General features: G+C 46.6%; 2 protein-coding genes and 2 non-coding genes across 4 annotated transcripts; all 4 read left to right on the top strand.

Annotated features, from left to right (window-relative positions):
- Positions 1 to 193: 193 nt before the first annotated feature.
- LOC144129827 (putative glutamate receptor) lies at positions 194 to 6,504 on the top strand. Its single transcript, XM_077663894.1, has 5 exons — positions 194 to 316; positions 1,510 to 1,671; positions 2,428 to 2,566; positions 5,377 to 5,594; positions 6,436 to 6,504. The coding sequence occupies exons 1-5, from the start codon at positions 194 to 196 to the stop codon at positions 6,502 to 6,504; spliced, it is 711 nt and encodes a 236-aa protein (XP_077520020.1).
- Positions 6,505 to 7,360: 856 nt separating this feature from the next.
- Positions 7,361 to 9,598, top strand: LOC144130360 (uncharacterized). The gene is made up of 2 exons (XM_077664288.1): positions 7,361 to 7,645; positions 9,190 to 9,598. Exons 1-2 carry the CDS (start codon positions 7,416 to 7,418, stop codon positions 9,455 to 9,457), a joined length of 498 nt encoding a protein of 165 aa, XP_077520414.1. The 5' UTR covers positions 7,361 to 7,415; the 3' UTR covers positions 9,458 to 9,598.
- Positions 9,599 to 19,171: 9,573 nt separating this feature from the next.
- Positions 19,172 to 19,253, top strand: TRNAL-UAG (transfer RNA leucine (anticodon UAG)). The gene has a single exon. It is a non-coding gene; the product is annotated as a tRNA-Leu (tRNA).
- Positions 19,254 to 24,025: 4,772 nt separating this feature from the next.
- TRNAL-AAG (transfer RNA leucine (anticodon AAG)) lies at positions 24,026 to 24,107 on the top strand. Its single transcript has one exon. It is a non-coding gene; the product is annotated as a tRNA-Leu (tRNA).
- Positions 24,108 to 27,731: the final 3,624 nt, after the last annotated feature.

Below are 27,731 nucleotides of genomic sequence, written 5' to 3'. Positions count from 1 at the left end.
TTGGAAAATTGTAGACACGTAGTTTACACAGAGAAAATAAAAAGCTTTCCCAAGCGGCTCCTTTCATGGATTTTTAACATATAGTGAATTCATGCATCAACGTATGATTGACGCTTTAGTCCGCATATGCGACACATGCTACCAACATGGGGGCAGTGGCTGCCCAAGGAGGGAAGTTTTGCCCTCCCGTGGAATGAAACGACTGACACCCGACGTGTTCGACAGCGTGCAGCTCCAGACCACGGACGAGCAGATATGGTCCAGCCGACGCCCAACAGGAGAGTGGGGAGGACCCTTGGGCATGCTGGAGAGGAATGTGAGTGGCCGCAATTTGTGAGAGAGAGGAAGAGATTAAGAGAGTAGGGAAAGGGCAGGGATGTTAACCAGATGAATTTTCCAGTTGGCTACCCTGCATTAGGGAAGAGGGAATTGAAAAGAGAAAGAGAGAAGGGGCGACAACCACAGTCCTGTGGACGGGTACAGCGTTTGGTCACAGGAAATGGTACTCGTTTCACTGTTAGTGAAAATTTCGTAACAGGAGGTTTTGAAAAATCTTTTTTAAGAACATGGTAAGTAGCTAATAGCATTGTGCAAACAAGCAGTTAGCTCTTGCTTTCGGCTATATTTACTAAAAAGTGTGCGGAACACAGTCGCATTCGAAGCAGTGGGTGCCAAATGACATGAGAGGGAAGGTTTCAAAAAACATTATTGCTTCCGAAAGTGGACAGTGGTATTCGGTCCCGCATTCCTAATGTGCACTTTAGCGCGATGTAAAAGAGTCGTTTACAATACCCCTGTCCCAGGGCGCACCTCCTAACATATTAAAAAAAAACAGCTGCTGAGACCCTTTCCCCATTCTGACCACGTAGCTTTGAGCACTGATTAGAGTGTAGGCTGAGGTGACAAAGTATAACTGTTTCTGAGGGTTCGGTTTATTCGAAACTGCACTATTATTGCTCATTTACACCATTCCTTGCTCCATGATACCTCCTTTATCAAGTCGCTTCCAATTTAATTTCATGGGCATGCACGGGCCTCTCTCTCCTTGTGGAGGGGAACAAAGCTCATTATCAAACCTGCATCTCTGTTTGGACAGCAGGAATAGTATGGTCAAAATTTGCACCACCTCCCTCCACATGTAATATGGCGTCATTTGCCACTCGGCGCCCGCCTATGGTCCCTCTCTTCCTGGGCCATCGAGCTTGCCTCGATATCGCAGAAGACCAAACGGGATTTTCTGCTGCTTTCTTTGAACTTTGCACAGTTTTTGCAGTAAAGTGGCAACCATTGTTGAAATAGTTACGAAGCAAAAACGAGTTTCATTCCATAATCTGTTTGTACTCCACTCTCCTTCCTTCCCTCCCTCATTCACACCGATTTTGCAAACGTACACCTCATCCGTTATCCCAACAAGCACTGACGAGAACCCCTCCTCAACCATAGTTCAGACTTTAGGGCGATAAAAGAGAATGTACTGTTCGCGTGTGAGGACTATGTTGACGCACGCAGGAGTCGGACATCTCGGCACACCCAGTGATACCGACGGCCGACCGGATGACGGTGGGCACGCCACTGCCAGCGTACGCCTATTCGAATCCGCGCTTCTTCGCCGGAACGCCCAACGCGTACATGACCAGCGTGTTCGCCTACCTCATGAGCTTCGACCTCGAGGTCAGTGTGAAGTGTGCACACCATGACTGAACACTGACACAATGAACTCGGATCTACCACTGAGTTGGCTAAGTACTGGTAACACGGACAGATAATCCTAGGAAGAGCTTCGAGCATGAGTTAAAAACCTCGGCGATGAGGATTTCAGCACGAGTAGATAAAAAAGGATTCACTGCGACGAGAAATAATCCTACAACATAAGCAGAGCGTTTTTGTACGGAACTGTTCCCTGCAAAAACTACATGAGAAAATGAAAGTTTTCACTACGGTGGATTGTACTGCACTAATGCTTTGCTCTGGAACCAAATCTTGAATGAACAAACTGAATAGACTGATGGCAGGTTGAACGGGCTCATTGTAAATCTGAATATAGAAACGACATGCTGATAATAATCGTGTTCTGAATGCGCGTCTGGGCTTGAGACAAAATCAAAATAAACTTACTGCTACTTCGTTTTATATAATGAAAGAAGTTAATATGCAAGTAATGCATCTCAGAGGAATTGCGGGCTTAGGAAAATAAGCTGTCGCCTTTCTTTAATTCTCATCAAACTGCATTCTAATAAAAGAGGCTATTTTTCCGCAACTGTGAGATGAGACACGAAATGTGAGGAGAGGAAGAGTGGATAGTGCATGGTTGGAACCACAGGCGGTATTTCTTCATGAGGGTAGAGATGCGCCCTTAATACTGAAGGGCTATTATTTCTCTTTTTCCACCTCATTGTACAAGTGCCTACTTTTATTGGCGACCCGTAGGTGTGGCTGGGCCTACTATTGTGCTGGCCCTTGGTGAGCACCTTAATCTCCTTCATCGAAGCGGTCCGGTCTGGATATCCCTTCAAGGACACTATCATCGACAACCTCTTCGACATCCTTGGTGTCATGATGTTCGAAGGCGAGCATTTTTATAATAGCGATAACCCGCGATGCTTTATACCTTTGTTTGTGTAGGAATTTACTTTCGATTTTCTTTCGTGGTGGGATGGAAAAGAACACGATTTTAGGCAGCTTGACCACCGTCAACAGCGAAATGTTTTCAGTCGTTTGGATGATATTTAAGGGAATGAAGCAATTTTCTAAATTTCGGAGTGTTCAACACCAAGGAGCGAGCCATTGCTGCAGATACTCGCACTGAGGCTCGATGTGTGCGGTGCCCTCCGCTTCTACTAAATCTGATGATGTCTTCTGCGCTTTGAACCCATATTTAATTATTTATTTATCTTGAGCTACTGTCAATCTCATTAAGTATTTTAACAGTGGTGGGGTATAAGGGTCCGCATACATTTCCTCATACAGACATTCACACATATATGCACAAGGGCAACCGAAGATTTTTGCAACAAAAAGGAGACAAGCACACGAAATAAATAAAAAAGATACTTTCATTCACGGGCTGACATTGTTCAGTAAAAGGCCGCCAACGTCGTATAATTTCAAACAGCGTGATGGGCCCTGCCTGCCTGCGCGCATGCGCATTCTGGTGACGCATCGCTTAACCGCTGCACCACTGCGCCCGGTGTGGTACGAAGATTTCCAGATGTCCATGAATGTAAAGTAGAGAATTCGGCGTGTATTCGGCGTGTATGGCCATTAAGCAAATATCGCCATCCGAGCAACATCCATCTGTGAACAATTTATCTGGAACCGAACTAGAAACCGAAATGCTTATTCGCGTTTGGCCTTAACTAGCAAAATCGGCCGTCAATTTTTGTGTGTGTATCTTATGTGCGTAACGTTGACACGAATTTTTCGTTTCGCACTTCTAACTTGAATGACTTAATCGGCTTTAGAAAGAGCTGCCATCAATGCTATCCGCTGCGCCCATATCTAATTTTGAGAGGTCTGCGTGTAGATTTTTTGACATTGCGGCGCTCTCTGACACCCTCATAAGTTAAGTTTTGTCGCTTGAGACAAAAGGGGTGTCATTGCAATTACCGCTGTAGTCCACAAAAAGCATGCGCTGCATAGCAGCTGTTATACATTCCAAATCTGAGAACACTCCCTCCTGACTTCCAGCCTACCGACGTCATGGCATCTATAGGAAATAAGATTACATCTCGACTTAGCACACAGTGTTAATCGATACTCTGTGCAGGGTAAAAATGTGTTATGCCCGGGAGTAATAAACTAAAGGCCCGTACCTCGGTTTATCTCCTATTGGAGTGCCTATTTCTAAATGTTAATTCTTCGAACGGATGATGGAATGGGACCACTCGACGCCTTAAAAACGAAGAAAACCGTTCAAGCCACTTGCCGTTCAACCGGATCGGTTTGAGAAGCGTGCACACGATTATAACCGTGCGCATGCTGCCGGCTCGTCTGCGAAACGCTACAAAGGGTGGCGTCCGTAACATGTAACATCCTAGTATAATATATTTCCAGCGATCTAGGCTGCGCGTTGTTTTTGAACGTGCGCTTAACCTTGACCTTTTCGCATGTTTGCTCCGTTAGAAGGTGCTGGTGCGCAGAAAAGTAGGCGTTGGCACGGAATAGTTAAGAGTGTTCACCAGCGCCGCCCTCGTCCATAGCGGCGAACGTGGCACGTTCTGTAAGACTGCGAATGCCACGTGCGAACGTGATCGAACGGTGAGGGCGGAAGATGAACGATAGCCCTCTTATGCTACCTAAGGCATCAAGACTGCGAGAATCGAGGCCCTCGTTAGAATATTGAGCACAAAAGCGAAGGGAAAAGACGTGCTCGTTGTGGCATACATGACGAATCCCACCGGTGGCATGTGGTTGTTTTCACTTCTGCTTTGTAATGAATTATTTTTAGCGATAAAATAACTAGACTATTAATCTTAGCCTATTAAACTATTAAGCTTAACCTATTGAGCCTCAGAGGCCTTTATGAAACATTTTTGCTGGTTGACTTCAGTGTTGCAGCACCACGCCATTCTACTGCTTCAGCTGTTAAACGCTCGTTGTGCCGAGATCGCGTAATCGTCACGATACTATCCCCACTGACGTATTTGTCGGTAATGTGAGCGATGGGTCACATGTGATGTTATCGATAGCTCATGTGACATAAAAATTATCAGTTCCACAGACGGAACACAGAAGGACGGGGCACACTAGCGCTCGTGTTTGTCTTCCTTGTGTCCTCTCTGTTGCGCTGCTAATTTTTATGTCACGTACCATCTGGCCGGGGGAATTCCTCTATAGGGTTCATGCATGCCGTCGGCTCATATAAACCACTGTCGTTGGTGACATGACAGGTGGATCATGTGACTCGTTAATTTTTCTTGACTTGTCAATTGGTCATATAACGCACAATACTCCTCTTAATAATGGCCTTCTTAAGCAGCGTGACCCCCACCACCGGAATCGCTAACGCTGAGTCTCATGTCATATTACCTGAATGCTGCTTGGATTTCTGGTGGGCTTAGATACGGGGTATGAAAGTAGAACATGGGTCGTAATACAATGAGGTCAGATTAAAACGTTCGTTGTACTTGTTAGGACAGCTTCCAGCATTACCGAGAGCAATGGAGTGGCCATTGGGGAGAGAAGTGGTGCTGTTGAGAAAGGATTCTTTTGATCCAACTTGCTAAGGGTCTCATGCTTACGTGCTCCAGTGGCCAAGGTTACTTATCCCCGCAACGCCTGAGGAGAGACTGCATAATGTATGGAAGGTTACAGCTGCGACTAGACCGCAGTGGCCGATGTTCCTTTTCTGGTTTCTTTACCCCCGCTTGCAAGCAGGCACTATCCGTCCCGTACGCGACGTGGTGGGCCGTGTGATATTCGCCGTCTGGTGGCTTGCGGTCCTGGTGCTGATGAATTCCTTCCAGGGAACCATGAAGGCCAGCATGAGCGTCAAGACGCCCACTGAACGCCTGGAGTACTTCAGGGAAGTGGCAGAGAGGCCACACCTCAAGCCCATCATCATAAGAGGGACCACGTTCGAGCATCAATTCAAGGTATGGGCTGTTTTTTTCTGTTACATGTTCACATTGGCCGATCATAAACGCGTTCGCCAGTTCATGACGCTTTCAAAAAATGAAATGAATATGCAAGGAAGCTGTCCTTGATTAGCATGCAAAATGCGCCCTCGACTCTCTTTTTTTTCAGGGGGGGAGCTGTGAGTGAGGGTGAGTCCAGAAAACTGCTGTCAGCTATGGACAATACGCCTTTGCTTCGAATTTATGGGCCAAATTCTCAAGGGTTCCTCCATATAAAATCTGCTCGTCAATGACAGGCGGCCTTCACCTATACGCAATCTTGATAGCGCTCGGAAATTTACACAAATGGCTGCCAATCACCCAGTGTGATTGGCCACACAGCGAAAGACTGAATCCGCCGCAGTGGTTCACTGGCTTTGGTGTTCGACTGCTGATGCCGAGGTCGCAGGTTCGATCCCGGCAGCGGCGGCTCATAGTCGTATGCCGATGGAGGTTAAATAAAAAACGCCCGTGTGCTGTGCTATGTCAGCGCACATAAAGAAACCACAAGTAGTCTGAATAAATCCGGAGCCCTCCACTACGGCGGCCCTCATAGCCTGAGTCGCTTCTTTATGATAAAACGCCATAACCCGATTCGAAAGACTGAGAACTACGCGCCTAATTCTATGGTTCCGGACGTTGCTTCCACTACAGTGCTAACAAATCATGGGATGTACTATAGTAGGCCCTTTATTATATCAGCGCAGTTTACGATGTAACAGGCAATATACACGGCATGCCTGACGCAAGTACACGGTGCTGGGGAGAAGCGCGATAGGGTTTGCACCGTCTGATTCACGATGTGGAAACTGCCCCTCAGCCTCCCCTTGTTTGCTTTCCCGCGCTGCACCCTCCCATGGCTTCGCCTCAGGAGGGGCGCGCCACGTAAGTTTCCCTGGTTAGTTACCTTAACTAACAAGGAAGGGCGCCACGGACGGCGTGATTGCTGCGCGCGTGGGAGCGCGATCTCTCTCTTCGGCTGGGATCGTCGGCGCGAGCGGACGTGTCGCTCGTGGCGCCGCTCTTCGCCAGCGGGGCGAGGAAGTGGCGGGGAGACTCGCTCCCGTGTCTCGTCCCGTCCGGCCTCGGATTATCCCTAGCGTGTGCGAACATTCGCTCTTAACCTTGCTGGTGAGTTGGACGACCTCGATTCCTCAGCCTATTTTGTTGCTAGCTGGCATTATTGTTACTGTACCAATAAATGCCTGTTTGTGTGAGCCAATGTGCCGTTCCTTTGTTCGCTCAGAGCAAGTCGAAGAATAATTTCTACCAGCCGAAAAAGACGGGGGACAAAAGGAGAACCTGCACAGGATAAGGCTGGACTAACAACTGAATCTTTATTGCGCACATTCCTTCGAGCAACCGTCACGCATGCGCCAAGCCAGAACAAAAAAACCCACGTTTAATCGCTTATGAAGTCAATCTCTTTCGTTGTCAGCCCAATTGACGGGGTACTGACGCAAGATTCACCATGTTTCTCTATTAGATAGGCTTCAAGAATTTCACGTGCCTTTCTTGTTTTTCCGTAGCCTAAAATGGTTACATGATTGAAACGAGGGTTCCCACTGCACTGCTAACGTGTAAGATTAGCCCACGTTGGTAACTGCAGTGTCAAACACGTTCGCCAGGCTTTCCCAAGAAGATATATTCTCAAGTGGGCTGAGGAGCTCTCCAATCGCGTTTTTAGTTCGCGCTATTGTTGCTTCAACTACAGCACCTTTGTTACATGCATTCACACAGGTATCACCAGAACCTGAACTGCAAACGATACTGTCCACGGCACGCCGACATCGCTCCATCATGCCTGCTTCGGTGGTCTTCACTCGTGAAACGTTCGACGAAATGATTGCCAAGCGCGCCGTCATCTTCATGGAGGACAACGTGATGCAGAACTACATTGCTGCCCTGTATCCTCAGAAGCCAGGACTGGGCATCATTTACCCGTCTCGCCAACACACCATATCTGCCCAGTTCAGCATGTTCATGCGCAAGACTCTCGACCCTAGGATCATGAAACTTCTCCACACGAGGTTAGTTCTGGTCGGTTTAACCGCAGTACCACTTCAATGCACCTTGTACAAAGTGAACCAGTTGTCAGCATCTGAGTATCTTCCTTTTATATGATGACAGCTAAAAGGAAGCCCAGCGCAACACATACGTGTGCATATAGGACAGTCACCAATCCATTTATTTGCCAATGCCAGTCTGTTCCTGTGTACTGTTATTACTTTCGCAGCCACCACTAAGCCCATCAATCAGCTTTAAGTAATCCGTGTTTTCATAATATATCAAGACTACAGCCTGCCTCACATTTACTGCGCAGTAATGGCGACGTTGCAAACGACGTCACCAAATGAGTGTGGGATGTTTATACCAGCCCAAAATACTAAAGCCTGAGCATCGGGCAGTCACAAGCCGTATTTATTCACAAATAATTTTGGGAATTCGACATTAGCTCTCCTGAAGTAAGTGCTAGCAAACTATGTGGCCGTGTGAACCGGAATTGCAGTGTGTGCTGCTGCAGGACGTTTTTCGCAAAGAGCAATTGGGTTTGTTGAAATTAGTTGCGCTGTCTTGATTGCTCTGAGAAATGTAACAGAGGTAGAACATTTTGTTAATTCGTTTATTATTGTACAATCATTGTACAGGTATGCAAGTTGAAGAGTGTAATATTTGAATATGTAAGCAGAAATGTTAATGCAAAAGGCGAAAATAAAGAAACTTAAGAAAACAAATGAACTATAGATAACACACTTTGGTGCTATCTTCCCGCAGGAATTTTGTTGAAATTGAGGTTTTCTTTAAAACACTCATAATTCGTAGATTTTTATATATTCTTTTTTACGACACTAATTAGCTGTGACCTCACGTTTTATTTCTGGGCATATAACAGGCTTGTATTTCACAAGCAGTTAACAGAAACTCTAATATGCAAGAATCTGTCTAGAATCTAGTATGTTATTGTTGCATTTTTTTGTCGTGTTGCTAGCGTGCTTGATTTGATTGCGTCATTAGCTGCATTAGTTACTTAGCCAATGCATTTATTCCACCAGTTAACGTCACAACATTAATGTGGAACGCAGAGTACTAATCATATAGCACTTTTGGACAGCGAGGGATAGCATCTGAAAAAAAGTTGTCGCGTTCGGGTGCTTAGTCTCGAAGTGGTCGTTTTTGCCCCCATCCGTTAATGAAACCTTGCTTCCAGTGACAAAGACTAAATCTGGTATCCACAAAATACGCTCGAAAATTTTGAACGTATGAAATGGCTGCAGGACACTTGCAAACTCCCGTACCAAACCTCTGTTTTTTAGGAAAAAAAAGGGAAAAAATTCTTGCTTCTACACAAAAACGAACGGTCAGAAATATAGTGCCGATGGCAATTATGACAGTGCTGGCAAATGCGACATTTTAGTGCTTTTCACTACTTGGCGCATTTGCAGTAAAAACACCACAATTATATGATCAATCTACTCTAGCTCACATCAGGCCGTCAATTTGTGCGTTCTGAACGGGAAACACTCGGGTGAAGGCACCACTGACCTGTCAGGAATCCATGCACGCCCGTTCGCAGATGCCGTTGGATGCACGAGTCCGGACTCACGGAGCGGAAGCGGTTGCAGCTCAAGTCCCGGTCGTGGTTCCTCACGAGGCCTTCCTCGTCGCAGGTTCACTCATTGTCGTCCGAGGACACTGCGGCGCTCTTCTACATGGTGCTCATTGGACAGGCAGCGGCACTGGTGGTGTTTCTCGGCGAACTGGCCCTGCATGCCTTTGTCTCCAAGAAACTGCCCATTGGCGGCCGCCGAAAGGCGGCGCTTCGTCACTTGAATGCCCAATGATTGGTTTCGTTTTGCGAGTATGAAAGAAAACCTTGGGCTCCTGCGTCTAGCTTATAAGCAAACTAGTTGCAATGTATCAATGCACTCTGAACAGTGTTAAAAAAGGTATTCGTGCTACGCGATCACCTCTTTTATGCAAATAGCGAGAAGGCGTACTCAGTGAAGAGTACTGAATAAACAGCGCATCATTTTGCCAAAACAATCATATTATTGAACTCAATTCTGTTCAAATAATTTTCCATTGCACACATGTTGAGGGTCGAGGGACAAAAGCCAGAAATTGTGGCTTCACATGCCCCTCGGCCCCTACATTGCAGGACAGCAGGAAACATGCAAATTACATACACAAACAGCGAGAAAAAATGCAAACAATGGTTGTCAAGAACGATTTTCCTAATATTTATGGCTAATGGTACATGCGGATTCTATTTATTTGTGATTCCCCCCCCCCCCTCTACCAACCTGAATTAATTTACAAATTTACTCCACTTTAGGGGATTGTCCTAAACATTTGACCAACGCATCAAACTTCGAGTTATTAATGAATTTGCTCTTTCCCTACCACAAGCTTGTCGTCCAGGTTTACTCAGTTGGTAGAGCGACTGCTCCAGTGAAGCGGTGGTTCCGGGTGACACCGTCCAGGCTGCCGCACATCAAGTTTTCGGCGAAGAACGACTGCACAAGCGACCTCTGCACGCCTAGTGCGGCTCACGTTAGTCGCTTGGGGCAGCAATAAAACCGAGGCAACACTGTAAACTCCGCTTAAGATATCGCGTGCAACGCTGTAGATACTACACAAGTAGCAAGCCTGCAAAATCATGTCACTCCGCCGCGTTTCACTCGATGCTCTCGAAGCCTCTGAGGTGGCTTTGTCGAAAACATGGACCGGTATATCATCACACGCTTGGAATTACAAATCATAGACAAGGTAGTCAGGCGTTAAGTTATTGCGCCCTCTGATTACAATGTTCACTGATGGCGAACGACCTTTAATGCGATAGAATTAGAAGCAAGATCGGAGAAAATATCGGGCGGCGTGTCGTCCATCAAAAATTTCTCTGGTTGGCTGGAGGGGCGTTACGTCACTTGACCGGAAATGGCGTCAGCAGAGCAGAGAAATCTTATTGGCTAGATGGGCTTGACGCCACCAGACCGGAAATTCCCATCGGCTGGAAGGAAGTGACTTCACCAGACGTTTGTCTGCTTGAAGCCTCCACCTGCCAACCATGGCAAGTGGTATAATGACTAAGAAGAAAATGACTCAGACAGCAGCAGGCCTGCGTGAAAAATAGACAGCCTTCTGACGAACTATTTCCGCAAAAAAAAAGAGCCTTGCAGGAGTTATTCCTAACACACATTGCTCGGGAAGGACAACCTGAGTTTCACAAGCCCCGCCAGTCACTTCCGGTAAAGGCATTTTAACAGCTTCGATTGTTTTCGGAAATGTAATTAGGGGTACCTGTGAATTTGTTTTGTACGCGGAAAGAGTGCGAGCGAGTACGCATGCCAGCAGGGTATCACTGCGCCGCATGTCACTCTTACTTGTCGAGGACTCGGTGAGGGCAGTATACGAAAACGAGATAAGAGGTAAAACAAAGTTCAGGACGTTGGCAGTCGCGCAACTTGGGCTTCGTCACAACGAAAGGTCCTTGTCTCTACGTTGCACGTATGATGAACCACTCTTCGGGTATACTTCGGGCGCGGACATAGCCAGCCCGAAGAGGGGCGAGCTTAGGCAGCTTTGCACGCAATGCATGAGAAGGCGCGCGTTTGGCTGGTAACTTTCTTTGGTCACGGGCTCACGACATGTTTCATCTATCTGGCGCAGGCCACGTCTGACTACGACAGAGCACGGTAGCTCATGCCGTTAAGCATAGAAAGGTGGCGTGGAAAAGCACAGTGCGTGCGCCTAAAACAATGCCCCTATCGCTAGGCTGCTCGTTACGGCGATTGCGATCGGCACAGCGAAGTTCACGAGCGCTGTATGTTGGGGCGCCACTGAAAACCCTCGTGCGGTGGGTTCTTTAGGATGAAACCAGGCTTCAGCGCTGGCTGCAGCTGAGCGACGGGTCTTCAGTTCATATTCTGAAGGCTCTCTTTGAAGACAATGCGGTGCTGCCCGCCATTTGGCAGCCAAATATGAAAGTGACCAGTTCCCATACACACACTTCCCGCGCTCATGAATATTCGCCAAGATTGTTAGTTACGTTGTAAAACACGCGACGCGACAAGATTTCGAGCGAGAAAAGAAACCCAGGTTTACCTTAATAATTATCAGAAAGGACGATTCAGCATGGATTCTATGCATTGCATCATACTGCAGAACAGAACTTACTGAGTATCATTGGTCGTTGACATCCAAAGGCCTAGATGACACAGCACGCGTTAATTAACAGCTACTAAAAAATTATGCTCTAGCACGCATCCTAGCCCTCACTGTTAGCAGCTTATTCAAATAAAATATTCCACAGCATATTCCTTACTGTATCGCACATACGAGAAATAGAAAATAACCGCATGCGCCGACTTTCGTGAGGAGCAGAGGTTCTGTCCTCAAATTTACAGTCTTACTTTATTATGGTGCATATACGGTACGTATTTCTCAGCATATGACATTTTCTTACGTCGGTATTACTTCGTTTTTGCAAGACACGTAGCCTGTATGAAAGACCGCAATATGTGCTGCATCAATTGATAATGAAAAACAGTAGCAACGGAGGGCCCATTCATCAAAAATAGGGCCAGAAAATTGCTCTTGTTGCCAACTATAAATTTAGGAGGAAGCTCAAGCATCGCCTTAACGGTATTACGCGACAGCGTTAATTGTTATCTGCAACTTTTTAAATTAGTACCTCTTTCTAATTACACACACACATTACATACAACAGTAGATATCATAGCACGTGAACACCACAGGACACAAGGTGTTCCTTTAACCCTGTCGAACAAACGTGCCTTAGTAGCCACGGGGTAGCGTGTATGACTCACAACGCAAGGGGATATGTGTTCGACTCACAACTTATGACCCAAAGTTCTGTTCAGAGTATTTAATTTGCATTTTATTCTTACATCTTATAATTACAATTCAGTCATGCTACCACCTCAGAGTTAATCGCTTTCATTCAACATCTGAACGTGTGACGTCGGAACTCTCTCGACCAATCCTGAATCAATGTGACAACGCGCACGCCTTTTCCTCCGAACGTCCTCTCTAAGGCTGTAGCGTTAATATTGTTGCCGAGACATTAGCAACGGTATGATACTTTCACACGATATTTGAAACTGACATTTCGTTTACCGAGAGAAAAGCGCGCGCACAAAAACAATATCAGAGTTGAGAACTTGGAAGAAAAAAGCAGAGGAAGGTCTAGCATGAAACATATTATTTTTTCGCCGAAACCTAGGCGGCTCTCTCGCCAAGAACTTTATGTATTCTTATCGTTCCGCTTAAACCTCATCAAATGTGATCATTTTACCTTTTTTCATTTTTTCTACACAGCCATTTTGATTATTCAAATGTCTTAAAAAATAAAATTTTTGTTTCAATTCCGCGCAGATTTCGTTTTTAGACACCTTCTTGCGCCAATATGACGTCAACTTTTTGTTCTTGGCCACCTGCACGCGGTAGGTATGAGCCAATCTGCTGTAAGGATGAAAACAGCGAAACTCTTGCCCTGCCCTTTACCTACAGTGGAAGAGTCTTGAATTTGAACACGAGCTTAAACTAACAATTACCCTCGTCACAAAGTACTATAGAACTGTAGAGGTAGCTTGAATTGCTTGATTTTCATGTGGTAGCACTGAAATCTGACTTTATGTTTAATATAAGTTATTTACAGAACGGTGGCATTACGGCATACGCTACCACGCGGGCATGCGGTAGTTCACTACCGTAGCCTCGAAGCAAGAAGAAAGAAGACAGCCTATGAAGCTCGTGCAGTCACCGAGGCTAAACTGTTACAGCAAGAATGCTTCTGATCCTTCCGCAGAAGCTAGCCCAGGTTGACCTGGTGACGAGCGAGTGCTTCGACTGCGGCGACATGTTCGGCCACGGTAGATTCCAGCACTGGATCTTCATTCTCACGGCGGCGTCCGTGTGCGCGATGCACTGCCACACACTCGTCTTCCGTCTCATCTCCGGCGACGTCGACCACTGGTGCAAGCAGTAGCGGGGTGAATAGGTGATGTCTGCTGCCTCCTGGAGGAATGTGGCGATCCCTGCTGACCCCGATGGACGTTTCAGCCGGTGCACCGTCTACAAACACCCGGACGACCCTAACGACACGCGGGTTGTCGGCTGCGACGAGTGGGACTACGACCCGGAGAGGCAGAAGAGCACCATTGTGAGCTACTGGGACCTCGTCTGCGACAGGCAAACACTTCTTGCTGTAGCGCAGGTCGTTTACATTGCGGGCGCTCTGCTCTTCATGAGTGGCGTCGGACTCGCTGCGGACCGCTTGGGGCGACAGCCCGTGCTCCACTCGTCGGTGGTGGTCCTGCTGTTGGCAACACTGGGTGGTTGTTTAGAGTCACCGGCATTGACTCACCGACGCTGGAGCCGGCGCCTATTCGTCGCCATGTCCGCCGGCATGCTCATAACGGTTGGGTGCACTGCCGCTGCTCGACTGCTGCGACAGCTCACATTCCCTGTTTGGACGTGCACCAAACCCTGGCCAATCCCCCACCGTGGGTATGTGCCATCATCTTTTCAGGCAACAACAACAACTGGATTGTTCTCCAGCTGCTCATTCTCCTGCCGATAGTCCTCACGCTGTTCCTGTTCATCGCAATCTGCGAATCGCCGTGGCGTTGTGTTGCCAAAAAGGACATGACCTGCGCCAAAATGCTCATGTTCAGTGCTGCTCAGAAAAACCACTTCCCGCTGACCACCACGGCTTGCATGCCTCTATGTATTGTGTTTGCAAATGTCCTCAACATTTCGTTGCGCTTAGTATGACTACAGAAATTTTTTTTTCTGTTCTTTTACACCATGATTGGTCACTTCCCTCGAAAGTCTTAAGGTGCGGAGGAGCAAAGCTAATAAACAGAAGTGTAGTAGATGGGACTTATGGCAGGGGCCTTTATTCCAGGGGTCCACTGACTTCAGCTGCCCTGGGGACCTGTTGGATGAGAACCCGTTAGCCCTTCAGGTTATCACTTGTCAACAGCCCCTCCCACCGCTCAAGAGACGTGCTTTTCGTCTGTAGATTGCTCGGTTTGACACCACATCCCCTCGAAATGTGGAAGGTGAATCCTGCACCGAAAAGTAGTTCGTTGTTTGCAGTTAGCACTGCATCTTCGAACGAAATGTAAAACTTTTCAAAATTTTCCACTGAATAAAATGGTATTTTCTCTCGGGAGACGCGCAACCACGCAATGTGCAAGCAAGTTTAGAGCGTATTTATAGCTTTTTTTCTTGGATGAATCCTTTCTTAAAAGTGTGAATTTGCGAAACTCAATGCAGTAACCTGGCTGGCCAATTTGAATTTGTCCTATCACATATGATCATTCTACGATGAATTCCTCGTTACCCATGCACATTTGACCTTCAGCGACCTTCAGCGCGTGGCAAGTGAAGCTGCAAGGAAACCGATGCAGAGCGGGAGCTTCGAAAGCAAAAGAAAGGCACATAACTGGCCTTCTGGGAAAGTGGGCACCTAAGTTGTGCTTTAAGCTACGTGGCGGTAGTGACAGATGTGCGCTGCATGCGTTGGCAATGACAGCACGTAGTGACAGAAACGCGCCACTGAAGCTATTTTTTATACGCCTTCGGTGTTCATTGCGTTCGTTGGCGTTGGCGTTGACAACGTTCTATAATGATTTTGAGTAAAGGAATGGTGCATAACTGGCTCCATGGGTCAGTGGACACCTCAATCGCAATTTGAGGTAAGTGGCCGTGGCGAGAGAGAAAGATGGGCTGCATGCAATAGCGCTGACAACGTTCTGGCAGACACGCGGCACTGCAGCAGTACGCTGGAGCGTTCATTGGGTGACCAACCTCTCGCAATCTACCATTTAGAAATGAGCCAGATTTAACCATTTTGTTTTCATGTCACAGTTGGCTTTGAGCTCAAAAACTTAACTATCAGGGTGGCAGGGTAAACGCGCTGCCTATCCAGTGTGCTGAACGCACAAAACGTCTAGTTGCCCGATACAACACAGCTTTCGGTTTCTAACCAGGTCCAGCAGTAGTTAAACCACAGCTTTTTTTTATCTGTGAGGGGGGGGGGGGACCTTGTGCGGGACATGCAACCGCTTCCTGCTCTGGCGTCGGTCGTTATACATTGCGGGCTCGCTACTCTTCATGAGTGACGTTGGACCCGCGGCGGACCGCTTGGGTGACTGCCCATACTCCGGTCGTCTGCAGTGGTCCTACTGCTGGAGACACTGGGTGGTTGTGTTTCGAGGTCCCTAAACTCTGGCTGTGTCGCGACGGTCACGGTGCTCTCTGCAACGCTGCTCTTTGAGGCTTCGACTCACCGGCGCCGGAGCCTGCATCTATGTGCCGCCATGTCCGCGGGCATACTCGTAGCGGAAGGGTGGTTCACCGTTGCACGGCTGCTGCGACAGCTGCACTGGATTCTTCTGCAGATCTTCATGCTCCTGCCGACAGTCCTCACGTTGTTCGTGTTCACTGCAGCGTACGAATCCCCGCGTTGGCGCGTTGCCAAAAAGGACATGACCAGAGCCGAAATGATCATGCTCTGTGCGGCTAAGAAGAACAAGTTCGCGCTGACCACCACGGCTTCCATGCTGGGAATGCTTAAAGAGGAGTTTGCGCTCAGTGAGGCCCGCTTTCAGGTCACTGGAGGGGATGTGTCCGGGGCGCGTGAACTGCGACACCGTGCGCTGGTGATGTACTGTTCCAGTTTTGCTATTACGTTCACATTGTTCTCAGTAGTGTTACTTGAGGCCGAGGTATCATCCCGAACAAACTCCTGGTTCCAGTGGTCATCTATTTGCGGAATGCTCGTGGGCTTCGCGCTGCTTATCGTTGCAATGAGAATGGTAACCGTGTCTCCCTTACTATTCACCGCCCTAGGTGCTCTTGGTGGCATTGCCGGCTTGATAAGTCTGACTTCAGCATTGAAAGATCACCTCCTAATCAGTGTGTTGCTGGTCTTGGCGAAGCCGCTCGTATACGCTAGCGATGTCATCATACCCAGCAATTCTGCACAAAAGCATTTTTGAACGGCAAACCGTTTAGGAACGTAATTTTTTCATATACTGTAAGATTACACTATAACAATCAATATATCAGTAGATCACCCAACGGTAGCCATGCATTTTTTCCATTGACGTTTTTCCTATCGTCAAAAGTGTTCCCCATTGTTTTTTTCGGCAGTCTTAACTGTTTGATGCGATCGATGGGAACAGTTTATAAGAGATATTTTGCTACATATCAGAATAATGCTTCATTACTTCAACATTTCTGCAACAGTGTCTTACAATTTTCTAATTTTCAATATTTTTGCCTGATAAAGCTGGAGTTGTGAACTCCACAGAATTACGAGTGCCACGGCCGGGATTTCTTCCCGCGTTCTAGTGCTCCGCAACTCAATGCCGTAACCATTGACCCATATGGCAAGGACTTGCGGTGGTGGGTGGATGTTTGAACAGCGCCGTGCTGAAGAGGACAGATTAGTGGGGGAAGGTATGCAAAGTGCGAAAGTGTGCATTCTTCCAACGCCTCTGCCTCAGTCTGCACACTTGATGCTTGTGGTTAGCGCTTTCTTGCGGACAGCCTAGTGCCTCAGCGGGCAAGACCTGCTACGGCGCTTTCTCTTTTGATAAACATCTCACCATAGCCTCTGTGTAAGCTTGAAATACATTATTGGGAAGGCGTAGCGGACTATACACTGGATAATAAATGGTGGCAACCCTGGTGGGATAGCGGCTATCGTTAGGGACAACTCTCTGTGGCAATGCTGTTGAAGCTACAAGCGCCAGGCGCCGGCTTCCACATGGGCGCCGTTGTCACATGCTCACGAGCCACAGAAGCAGGCCTCTTTAAGTTGGCGGCACGTCCTCATACTTTTCACTGCATAGTTACCGAGAGTTGTCCTCAAGTATGCATGGTTCCTTCGGCTGCTGGACGAGCCGTCCCCATCGCCCGCTTCTCTTACAGCTTAGCAGAGCGCTTGGTGTACCTGTCCGTTATTGATACTATAAGTGCCGCCGCGTAGAGTAGCTTCACTTTTTCGTGGTTGGCAGCACTCTGAGACCTTCGCTGACTGACATGTCGTAGCGCTCGCCCTATATTCTGAGGCCATAGGATATAGTCAGGCCACATTTGCTGCCTTCTATCGTTTACCGCATATTATAGCACTCAGCCGACCAGCTTGCTGAGTTGGTTTGTACATAACAACAAAATGGCTTCACCCGCATTCATAATGCGCTAATACAGACACCGTTTGTGTATTTTGGGACTTCGAGGGTGTTAACGTGATTTCGGCGACGATACTGGGTTCAAGACTCTTCAAAGAAAAGTCCCATTCATGTTGATCCCAATGTTTCGATAACGGTTAGGTCTATTCCTGAGCGGTCACTTCAACTGCTGGTAACAACAACTTTTAAGCGTGGAGGTCCATTTTTTCTGTCCGCCACTGGGATATAGGACAAGGGTGTACACAAGTGACGGCGTCCCCAGTTGCCGGTTAATTATATCGTGTTTAGTGGGAATGCGCCAAGATTGCAACAAAAGCTCCTTTAGTGGAAAACCCATTAAAAAGACTTTTGTTGGGTTGTCACAAATAATTATGATTATTAACAAATAACATTAACAACGCGCGGATTACAATCGATTGTTGTTGTGCACCCGCAGGCTTACTTTGTACGGCATTTCATTTTTTAGCTCTACTTTAGCGCCATACCCACATAAAAACCTACAGACAGTCTGTAGACTTGTTATAGACTCTATTGCCTTCTTATAGATATTTCTTTTTGTCTATTCATGGTCTATAGACAGAAGTATACTAAAAGTGTATGGCCATAAATCTAAGATTGTCTATAGGCTGTCTATAAGATTTGTATTGCCTATAGACCGTTCTCTAGGGTTCGTCAATAGAGAGTCTATATACTTTATAGACAGATGTTTATGGACAGTATATAAACTGCCTAACGAAATTTTTGTGAGGGTATATTATCTACTGAAGCTATGGCTTCCCTGTGCGCAGTGCGCCACGCGCCTGTTGGAGTGAAAATGTTTTCCCCTCGCTATGTGTTTTTTGATGTTTTAGCAAGTAAGCAGCTAAAAAAAACGAACAGGTTGCGTTGCGCAAGCTACAAACTGGAGTATTCCCTAACCCTCAGCTTTATAGCAAGTGGCACACGGATATTTTCAGCCCCAGGCGCCAACGTTGCGAGGACATAGCGGACATGGTCCATATGATCTGGACATATCCAAGCTTTGGACAACATGACAGAACGGATGAGTCCTGGGAGGCACTGCTTCACAACGAGGACGAAACTAAACAACGTGGAGTCATTCGTCTCGCCCTTGCCGCTGCTGAGATCCATGAGATGCCGGTCGACGGCTGAGGGGGAGGACATGGCTGGGACCGAGCGGCGCCTCGGACACCCATCAACTTTTTGACGGGTGCAAATAAATATTATTTCCCTCTCTACCTCCTCGCTATGCGAATTGTCGTCGTCCGGATATGCGGACCATAGGAACAGAACGCGAGGCAAGAAGAAAGCCCTTTGTAAGCCGTCGGTAGCGTGGCCGAGCGGTCTAAGGCGCTGGTTTTAGGCACCAGTCTCTTCGGAGGCGTGGGTTCGAATCCCACCGCTGCCAAAGTTTTGCTTTCTTTTTGGTAACGAAGTTTGTAAGGAAGGGGGAATAGAGACCACTGCCTCCTCAAGAGTGTATGTACGAATAACTAATGTTTATTTGTTCACGCAAGACAAATGTTTGGAGAGAACAGTTTCCTCACGCTTAGCTTAAGCACTATGGCTACGTGGGCTACCACCGTTGGATTGACTTCTTTTACTGCCTGCTGTGTCACCCGTGTCGGGAAAAAATCCTTTTTTTCATAATGTCACCTTGCCAAGACTCGAGTGGCCATTTGTGTATTATAACTGCCTGTCGGAGAAATATGTTAGCGTTGTGGCACTGCGAATTTTTTTGCAGTGTCCCTGCAGAGGACTATGTTAGAAAACTGCGCTGCCGTGGTCTGGTCTGCAGAAACCGCAGATGCAATTATTCTGCACAAAAGTTGACGGAATATCCAAATGCTTTTTATGGTTCTAATTAGGCAGCTACGAAGGATTTCAAGTGCTTGCAATTCACCTGTGTGTGTGCTGTCTTTGCAGACGACATTGCGCAGCTATATAGCGCAACGTGATTTTTTTGTACAAAAAGGGCGAGTGAACGCAGCTCGTGCTGCATTTTATGATTCACTATTAGAATTCAGCATCGTTGTTGGGCATCTAACAGCAATTTAATGCAGCTCCAGAGTTTTCTTTAGCGCGCGAACTTCACCCAAACTCGAAAAGTTTTTTTGTACCGAGAAAGAAATAAGAAAATTTGCCTAAATCATGTCGTGAGATGTTTCGCACTTCTGATCCTGGATTGTTGGAAGAGGGCGAATTTTCAAGTACAGTGACGAGAGGTGAGTTTCATAAACAAGTAACTAAAACGCCGATGACGCGAAGCGTATTATTACTTAAAGCCGTGCCCGTCAGCGTGAAATTGTGCGCATATGCTTCTGAAATCTACCTGGTACGCCGTATGGTGTGCGGCCCGTCACTGTAATTATGCCACAATGGAAAAATATAGGCCCGCCTTAGCATGTTTTATAAAATTTTAACCTTTTATCTACTCTCTGGATGATCTTAGGAATGGCTACTAAACCTGTCACTTCTTCGATCAGCTGAAGACAGTAAAGTTTAAAACGTGCAGTTTTTTTTTTGTCATGGCTCCACTGCTGTCAACAAAGACACGTACGTACAAGCCTCCTCATCAGCGCTCAGACAGAAGAAACTACGAGAAGAGTCATGATCATCATCAGCCTGACTGTGCCCACTGCAGGGCAAAATCCTCTCCCCTGTCTCTACATCTAACCCTGCCCTTTGCCAACTGCGACCACCGTATCACCGCAAAGTCTCATCCGCCCACCAAACCTTCTGCCGCGCCCTGTTAGACTTGCCTTCTCTGGGAATCCATTCCGTTACCCTTAAAGACCAGCGGTTATCTTGCCTTTGCATTACATGCTCTGCCCAAGCCCATTTCTTTCTATTGATTTCGACTAGGATGTCGCGTTTGTTCCCTCGCCCACTATGCCCGCTTCTGGTCTCTCAAGGTTAGACATATTTTTTATTTTTCACAGCTTGCTACGTTGTTCTTAACTTAGGCTGAACCCTTTTCATTAGCTTCCACTTTTCTGCCCCGTAGGTGAGTACCGGTAATATACAGCTGTTGTATACTTTCTTCTTGAGGGACATTGGTAAACTGCCGTTGATGATCTGAGAGAATCTTTCATATGCGCTCCACCCCATTCTTATTCTCTTAGTTATTTCTCTCTTATGATCCGGATCAGCGGCCACTAGTTGCCCTAAGTAGACGCATTCCGTTACCACTTCCAGCACCTCGCTACCAACTGTGAACTGCTGCTGCTTTGCGAGACTGTTGAACATTACTTTTGTTTTCTGCTTGTTATTTTTCGACCCACCGTTCTGCTCTGCCGGTCTAACTCATTGATCATGCTTTGCAGTTCATCTGCTGAGTGACTCAACAAGGCGATGTCGTCAGCGATTAGCAGATTATTTAGGTATTCTGCGTTAACTCTTATCCCGAGCTGCACCGAATCCAGGGCTCGGAACACCTCCTGTAAACAAGTGGTGAATAGCACTGGCGAAATCGTGTCTCCCTGCCTGACACCCTTCTTCACTGGAATTTTAATGCTGACTTTATGGAGGACTATAATGCTCTGCAATCGTTATAGATATCTTCCAGTATTTTCACATAAAACTGTTCCACACTCTGCTTCCGCAATGCCTGCATTGCGACAACAGTATCAGACCATTTATCTCCGGCTGTGACATGCTCAAATATTATTTTGCCGTCAGCCATAAAAATATGGCATAAGCTGCCAGGCTGACCTTGCTGCCCTGGAATCTGCAGAAGCATTGGTCGACGAGATGGAAACAAGATGCACCGCAGTGAACAAACTCATTTATGGATGGTGGCCCCAAAGCGGTAGTTTGTATAATGCGTGCTTTTATTTCATGCCAACAGCGCTTGCATTTTTTTACGACATAGATATGCCTTATATTTATTGTGTTGCTAATCTTCATTGTTAGTGATTTCTGGAGCATTTTTTGGCATATTTTTCAAAACAATCTGCACCTTTTGCGATTTTGTTCCCACTCCTGCAAGAGCCTGACAAAGCTTAAATTAATAATGTGCAAATCAAACAAATATCATAAGTAATAAATTGAAATAATGTAAAAGCTGCACGCACAATATCCACCCAAGCTACATTAACTGTTTTTTAACTGGCTTATAGAGAGTTATAGAAATATGCTAGCTCATTCAACTAGAACGAAATGAAGTTGTTGGCGGTCACTTAGTGCCCTAGCCACTCGGAATTATTCTTATGAAACTACAACCTCTAAAGTGAAAATTATTACACCTCAGAACCGCTGGAGGTACTTGAGAATTTCGGAAAACAGCTATGTTCGTTCAAGAGAAACGAAGTAGAGCAATTCCTGAACAGCGGTCACACCACTCAAGTACTAACTTGGGTGCACGTCTGTGGTCGTTTCGTATTTCTTTTAGCTTGTGCAATGAAGCTACGGAAGAGATCCTCAATACTTTGTTATTGTAATGAACATTGGCAGCTTTTGTAATAATAATATCGATTGGTATATTGTGACACATCGCACTATCTCATTGAAGATAGTCACGTGTCTGCAACAATAAATAATGGAACGGAATTGCCTTGCAAGTAATTTGAGTACAGCCCCATTAATTTTTTATAAATTTGTTCGATGAGTTTTTTCTGGCTGCGTTATCTTAGTTCGGCAGCAAAAGATGTATTTATATTTTGGAAAATTGGATTCAAAAGATTGACTCGAGATTTATGCTTGAAGTAATGGAAATATAAGCGATAGCTGCGACAGCGTGAAATGCTGATGCCAATTAATCAACTTTTGTATATATGAGTAGCCATGTGTAGGAACTAATCCCGGTGTGTGACGGGGAGAGGAGTGACAGTTGAGGTGCAGGGCAGGAGTGCGCTACGTCAGTCCATCAAAATCTACTTCTGCATAGCGTGGAATGCAGCTCTGCTAAAAGTTTCCGCCTCTCACGTTTTCCCCTTTCACCATGGCTCTTGGTTAGCACTAATGCACTTTTTGTAATCTTTCCCCTTCACACAGAACCCTCTCTCTTATCTTCGCAAACCAGCAACTATCTGTTCATCACATTACATTCCCCCCCCCCCTTCCCCCCTCCCTGTCGTATAGCAGTCGTGGACAGCAACGGCGGAATGCCGTCTTTCCCGGCGGCTCACCTTGAGCTGGTCTGGTCGACTGCTCGTCATGGCAGTCGCATACAACCGGCCGAAGAAAGAAGGACAGTTCAGGCGCTCGTCCGCAGTGGCAGCTGATTATGAGGGCTGTAATTTATGACATGCTGGCATAAGAAGAAACTTAAAAGTACGACCCTTACGGGTGTGTTCGCTTATAGGTATTATGTTGTTCCTTTTTCTCGTTTTTATTTAAATTCTGTTGCACTAATATCTCACAGGTATAGGCTTCATAAATGCGGCCCGGTTGTCATAGGCAGGCTCATTGGTGAACAGCAAACATTTGAAAACGAAGATGCACAATGAGAGCATAGCGTGAAGCTAGATTACGTGGAAACCAGCTTTTCGGTTCTTGTGTACACATTGCTTATATTGTCACGTTGGTGTTAAGCGGCCGAGAGTCAGCAGAGGGTTGTTGTTGTTTGCCCGTAGCCCTGGACGAGCGCTGCTACACCACTTCTTTCTTTTGTTGATTGTCGCGTTCGTCTGCACAAGCGCTAGCGTCCATATCACAGGACCAACTGTGCTATGCTTCATTTGGCGCTCTTCGGCACTCACCTCGCTGGTTAGATTGAGGTGAAAGACAACACTAAAGTCTTGTCTACTGTCGGTAGTAGTGAGACTCAACAGAGAACGCTTATACTGTTTTTTTAGTTTCCCACAGCCGACTACAAATCGATCTTTGCAAGCTTGGTTTTTATAAGTAATACTGAGTGCGAGCATAAGAATTTACCCGTGATGTGCTTCAGTGTTCATGATACAGTGGTTGGCGCGCTTTTGTTTAATCTCCCCGCTCCCCGAATTCACAGTTTGCCTTCCTTTAAAGAACATGAGACATCGCCTTCCCCCAGTTACTCTGCTCTCTCCGAGCGCGCCCTCCGGTAGGAGAGAAAAAGAAGCGTTTTGGGGGGGGGGGGGGGGGGGGGGGGGTACTGGGAGCGGCGAGCAGCCGCAATAGAAAACAGAGCACGTAAGTAGGTCACACAGGCAGCCAGCTAGCGCTTGTGAAGCGGGCCGCAGACGCTACGAACTCGTGGGTAGCGTGGCTGAGCGGTCTAAGGCGCTGGTTTAAGGCACCAGTCTCTTCGGGGGCGTGGGTTCGAATCCCACCGCTGCCAGAAGTTTTGCTTCCTTTTTGCTAAAAGAAGTTTGTAAGAAAGGAGGAATAGAGACCGCTGCCTCCTCAAGAGTATATATACGAATAACGAATGTTGATTTGATCACACAAGACAAATGTTTGGGGAGAATAGTTTTCTCAAGCTTAACTTGAGCACTATGGCTACGTGTGCTACCACCGTAGGATTGGCTTCTTTTACTGCCTATTGTGCGTGTGCCACCCGTGTCGGGAAAAAATTCTCCTTTTTTTCATAATGTCACCTTGCCAAGACACGAGTGGCGATTTGTGTATAACTCCTTGTCGGAGCACTATGTCAGCTTTGTGGCGCTACGAATTCTTTTGTAGTGTCCATGCAGAGAACTATGTCAGAAAACTGCGCTGCCATGGTCTGGTCTGCAGAAACGGCAGATGAAGTTATCCTGCACAAAAGTTGACGGAATATCCAAATGCACTTTGCAGATAGTATCAGCATGTGTGCTGTCTAACCTTACTTATTCTGTGTTTATTTCTCGTAGCTGTTGAATAACGAGCTGCTCTAAAGGTGGTCGTAATTAATCAGAGCAGTTAAATGCTCACTAATGGGCTTGTATTCACAAAATTCGTACTTCTGTCGGGCTGCTAGGCTGCCGAGGCTGCACGTCGGTTTGCGGTGTCGTTGTCGACTAGACAGTAGGTACAATTCAGGATGCATCAACAGGACATGGCATGCGAGCCCATGCGTCTGATGTCAATGGGATATACCGCGTTGCATAAATCAAGGCTTGGAGTGCTATAGTGTTCTTCTTCAGTACCACCGGTATCTATGTAGCGTCGCGCTTTTAAAGCTTCCCTTTTATGTTTGAAAAAAAAAATGTATTCTCTTTATAGGTGTTGCAGTTTCCTCACCGGCCGGGCCAGGCTCACATTCTAAAGTAACAATACCGCAGCGGTGCACAGGAAAAACGTCCAACACCTCCGAGTCCCACGTTGCAATATTTCCCAGCTAAATGCCCTCCGCGCTGCCGCAGACTAGTCTTTGCTTCCTTTGTTCAGCTGTGTCTGTGTATGATCACGGTTAACTTAGTCGAACCAAACTCAAACAGCATCGCTGTGTCATCAGTCTTACACGAGAATGTAATCTGTCCTGCATTTTTTTTCTGAAAGTACTGCACAGTCACAGGCGGTGTCCTTAGGAGTGTGAGAATGGTCCCAAAATTCTGGCTATGGCTGGTGGCAGGTGTTAATTCATGATGCAATACGAGAAGCGTCTTGCTCTGCATGCGGCGGTGATCACAAGACTTGTGCAGACAGCTGGATGCGAGAACATATGGGAAAGGAAAGTGCCCGTTGTAGAGATGAAATGAAGTTCTCGAGACTGTTGTTGCGGGCTAGTTGTTTTAACACTGCTTAAAAGGGAACAGCGCACACACAGGACGAAGAGAGGAACACAGGCGCTGATGTGTTGTACGTTCCTCTCTTCGTCCTGTGTTTGCGCTGTTCCCTTTTAAGCAATGTTGAACCAACTAGCCCGCAACAACACTCACGTGCTGCTATGTTTGCATTAGCCGTGGATATTTGTAGCCAGCACGCCGCGGAAAATATATATACGAAAATTCGGGTGCGTTTCTTATCTGTTGCTTGTGCTTTCCATAACCTTTCCTTGTGGTGTCCACGTGATTTTCGAATGTAATATAAACGTAGACTACGTGGAGCCACTATGTATTTCTTTCAGCTTTTGCGTATGCGCTGTCCGTATTGTCCGTATAGACTCCGTACGGTCCATATGGCTGCGCATGAGCCGCACGGAATGCATGCGGAATGGTGGGAATCGTCATGTGGATCGTTTCGCGAGGACGTACACGCGACCAGAATATGCACAGCGTCTCGCAGCCATCGGCTGCATGAAATAGTAGGACGAAAACTCTAGACGCGATTTCAAAAACACTTTCTTGCGAGAAGTCGCTGAATACGGGTCACGAGATGGTAAACCTAACGTTGTTAGTCCGTTAGTACCTGAGTGTAGGGCTAAGAAATGCCTTGCAAATGCTGCCGAGCTTATCGTTGTAATTCAGCGCAGCAATGAAATGTGCCAGCTTGAGGTACGGTTTCTTGTTTCTTTCGTTGTCGAAGCTTGGTTGCGGTTGTCGGTGCACCTGTCATCACCGTCAGCTAGCGCGCGCTGCATGACGGTATTGTATCGTGTCCATTCCTCGGCCTTCACGGCGGCGCAGCGCCACGCATTCGTGGAGACCGCAAAACTGACGTTAGCTGACGTTAGCGCCGCGGAATGTCTTCCGCTGGACCCGAGACCATGCTAGGATGGCTGCAGAGCACCTGCTATCTGCTTCCATCACAAAGTGGCCGTGAAGCATAGAGTCGGACCCAGCAACTAATGCTGCACGGCGCTAACCGCTCTGACAGGCACGAACCCTCAAGGAGAGCGCAGCTTATCTGGCGGGCCTGGAGCGGCACTCGGCGGCACATAAGAGCCGTGGACTGAGGGCTCCACTGAAGAAGCCAAACACAGTATAGTTTTCTAATGAAAGTTTCCTCCTCCTTCTCCATAGAGTTTCTGTGTGGCAGCATCATTTGGCGCTTTCTCAAATAGTACTATTTGAGCGCTTTATGGAGTTAAAAGATGCCTAGAATACGTCAAAGGGTGAGTGCTTCCAGGTCTTTTTTTTCGGCGTGACCTAGATGGACGAGCCGTAAGAAAGATGGAATGTGACTTTAGAAGGACATTCGAAGATATGCAACCTATAAACTGCGTGAAACTTGAATAAATCCAGGCAAAAACGTGAAAGTGTAACTCCCGATAATTTCTGACTATCTTTAGTTGACAAACGCATAATATTGTTTGGACCTCATTGCCTTATTTCCGATGAATAGTTTTTCAATATGATGAGAAAAATAATTATAGAACAGCAAAAAGCAGAAAATCGAAACCGAGAATCGGTTTCAAGCAATGTATGAAGTCACGGACATTGTCACAAAACTTTTCCTGTGCGCGTTGATTAGCTTTACTGGCGACTATAAGTGACAGCATCGATCGTTATTTGTCTGAAACGACAAAAGACAAGATCGAATGTTTTTCGTTCGAAAAACGCAGAGCTAATATCGACGGGCTTCCAGCTCTTGACGACATGTACGCAAGGCTGCCCGTAGAAATAACCCCACCAAATAGGAAAATTTAAAATGATTTTTCTCTGAAACAAAACGCAGTCCGGCTGTGAAATTTGTCACAGATGACCAGAACACTACGAGAACATGCACTAAATGGTTCTTTAAAATGACTGTAGGTCGAAAAAATCCTTAGTTGCATTTAATTGGAAACCCCCTATACATCCATTTGGCTCTAAAACAGCCAGACATGTGATGTAACTAGCATGTGCGCACGCATAAATACTTGGCCAGAATATATTTTATGCGCGAAAAGATTTTATGTGACGGCTTCTAGGTGGCTTTAATGCTTAGAATTAACGTGTACAAAATTAAGACAAACTAACATGTTTTTAAACACCATTAGTGGCAGTTTGACTATTTTTGCTTTATGTGCCGTTTTCATATGTTCTCGGTGTTTGTAGATATGTAGCGTAAAATAACAGATGCTGCCACTAGTCTTGTTTGCATCAATTGGACAGTAGCT

Source organism: Amblyomma americanum, chromosome 4 (assembly GCF_052857255.1).
Source record: "Amblyomma americanum isolate KBUSLIRL-KWMA chromosome 4, ASM5285725v1, whole genome shotgun sequence".
Classification (NCBI taxonomy): Eukaryota; Metazoa; Arthropoda; class Arachnida; order Ixodida; family Ixodidae; genus Amblyomma; species Amblyomma americanum.
The sequence above is the reverse complement of the archived record's forward strand: the minus strand, read 5'-3'. Positions and strand labels throughout refer to the sequence as shown.

Bases quoted from the DNA above. Each gene is read 5' to 3' on its own strand.
- LOC144129827 (XM_077663894.1), top strand. From the start codon at position 194: ATGAAACGACTGACACCCGACGTGTTCGACAGCGTGCAGCTCCAGACC. The intron at 317-1,509 runs GTGAGTGGCCGC...TGACGCACGCAG, and splicing joins TGGGCATGCTGGAGAGGAAT to GAGTCGGACATCTCGGCACA. The intron at 5,595-6,435 runs GTATGGGCTGTT...ACTGCCCCTCAG, and splicing joins CGTTCGAGCATCAATTCAAG to CCTCCCCTTGTTTGCTTTCC.
- LOC144130360 (XM_077664288.1), top strand. From the start codon at position 7,416: ATGCCTGCTTCGGTGGTCTTCACTCGTGAAACGTTCGACGAAATGATT. The intron at 7,646-9,189 runs GTTAGTTCTGGT...GCCCGTTCGCAG, and splicing joins ATGAAACTTCTCCACACGAG to ATGCCGTTGGATGCACGAGT.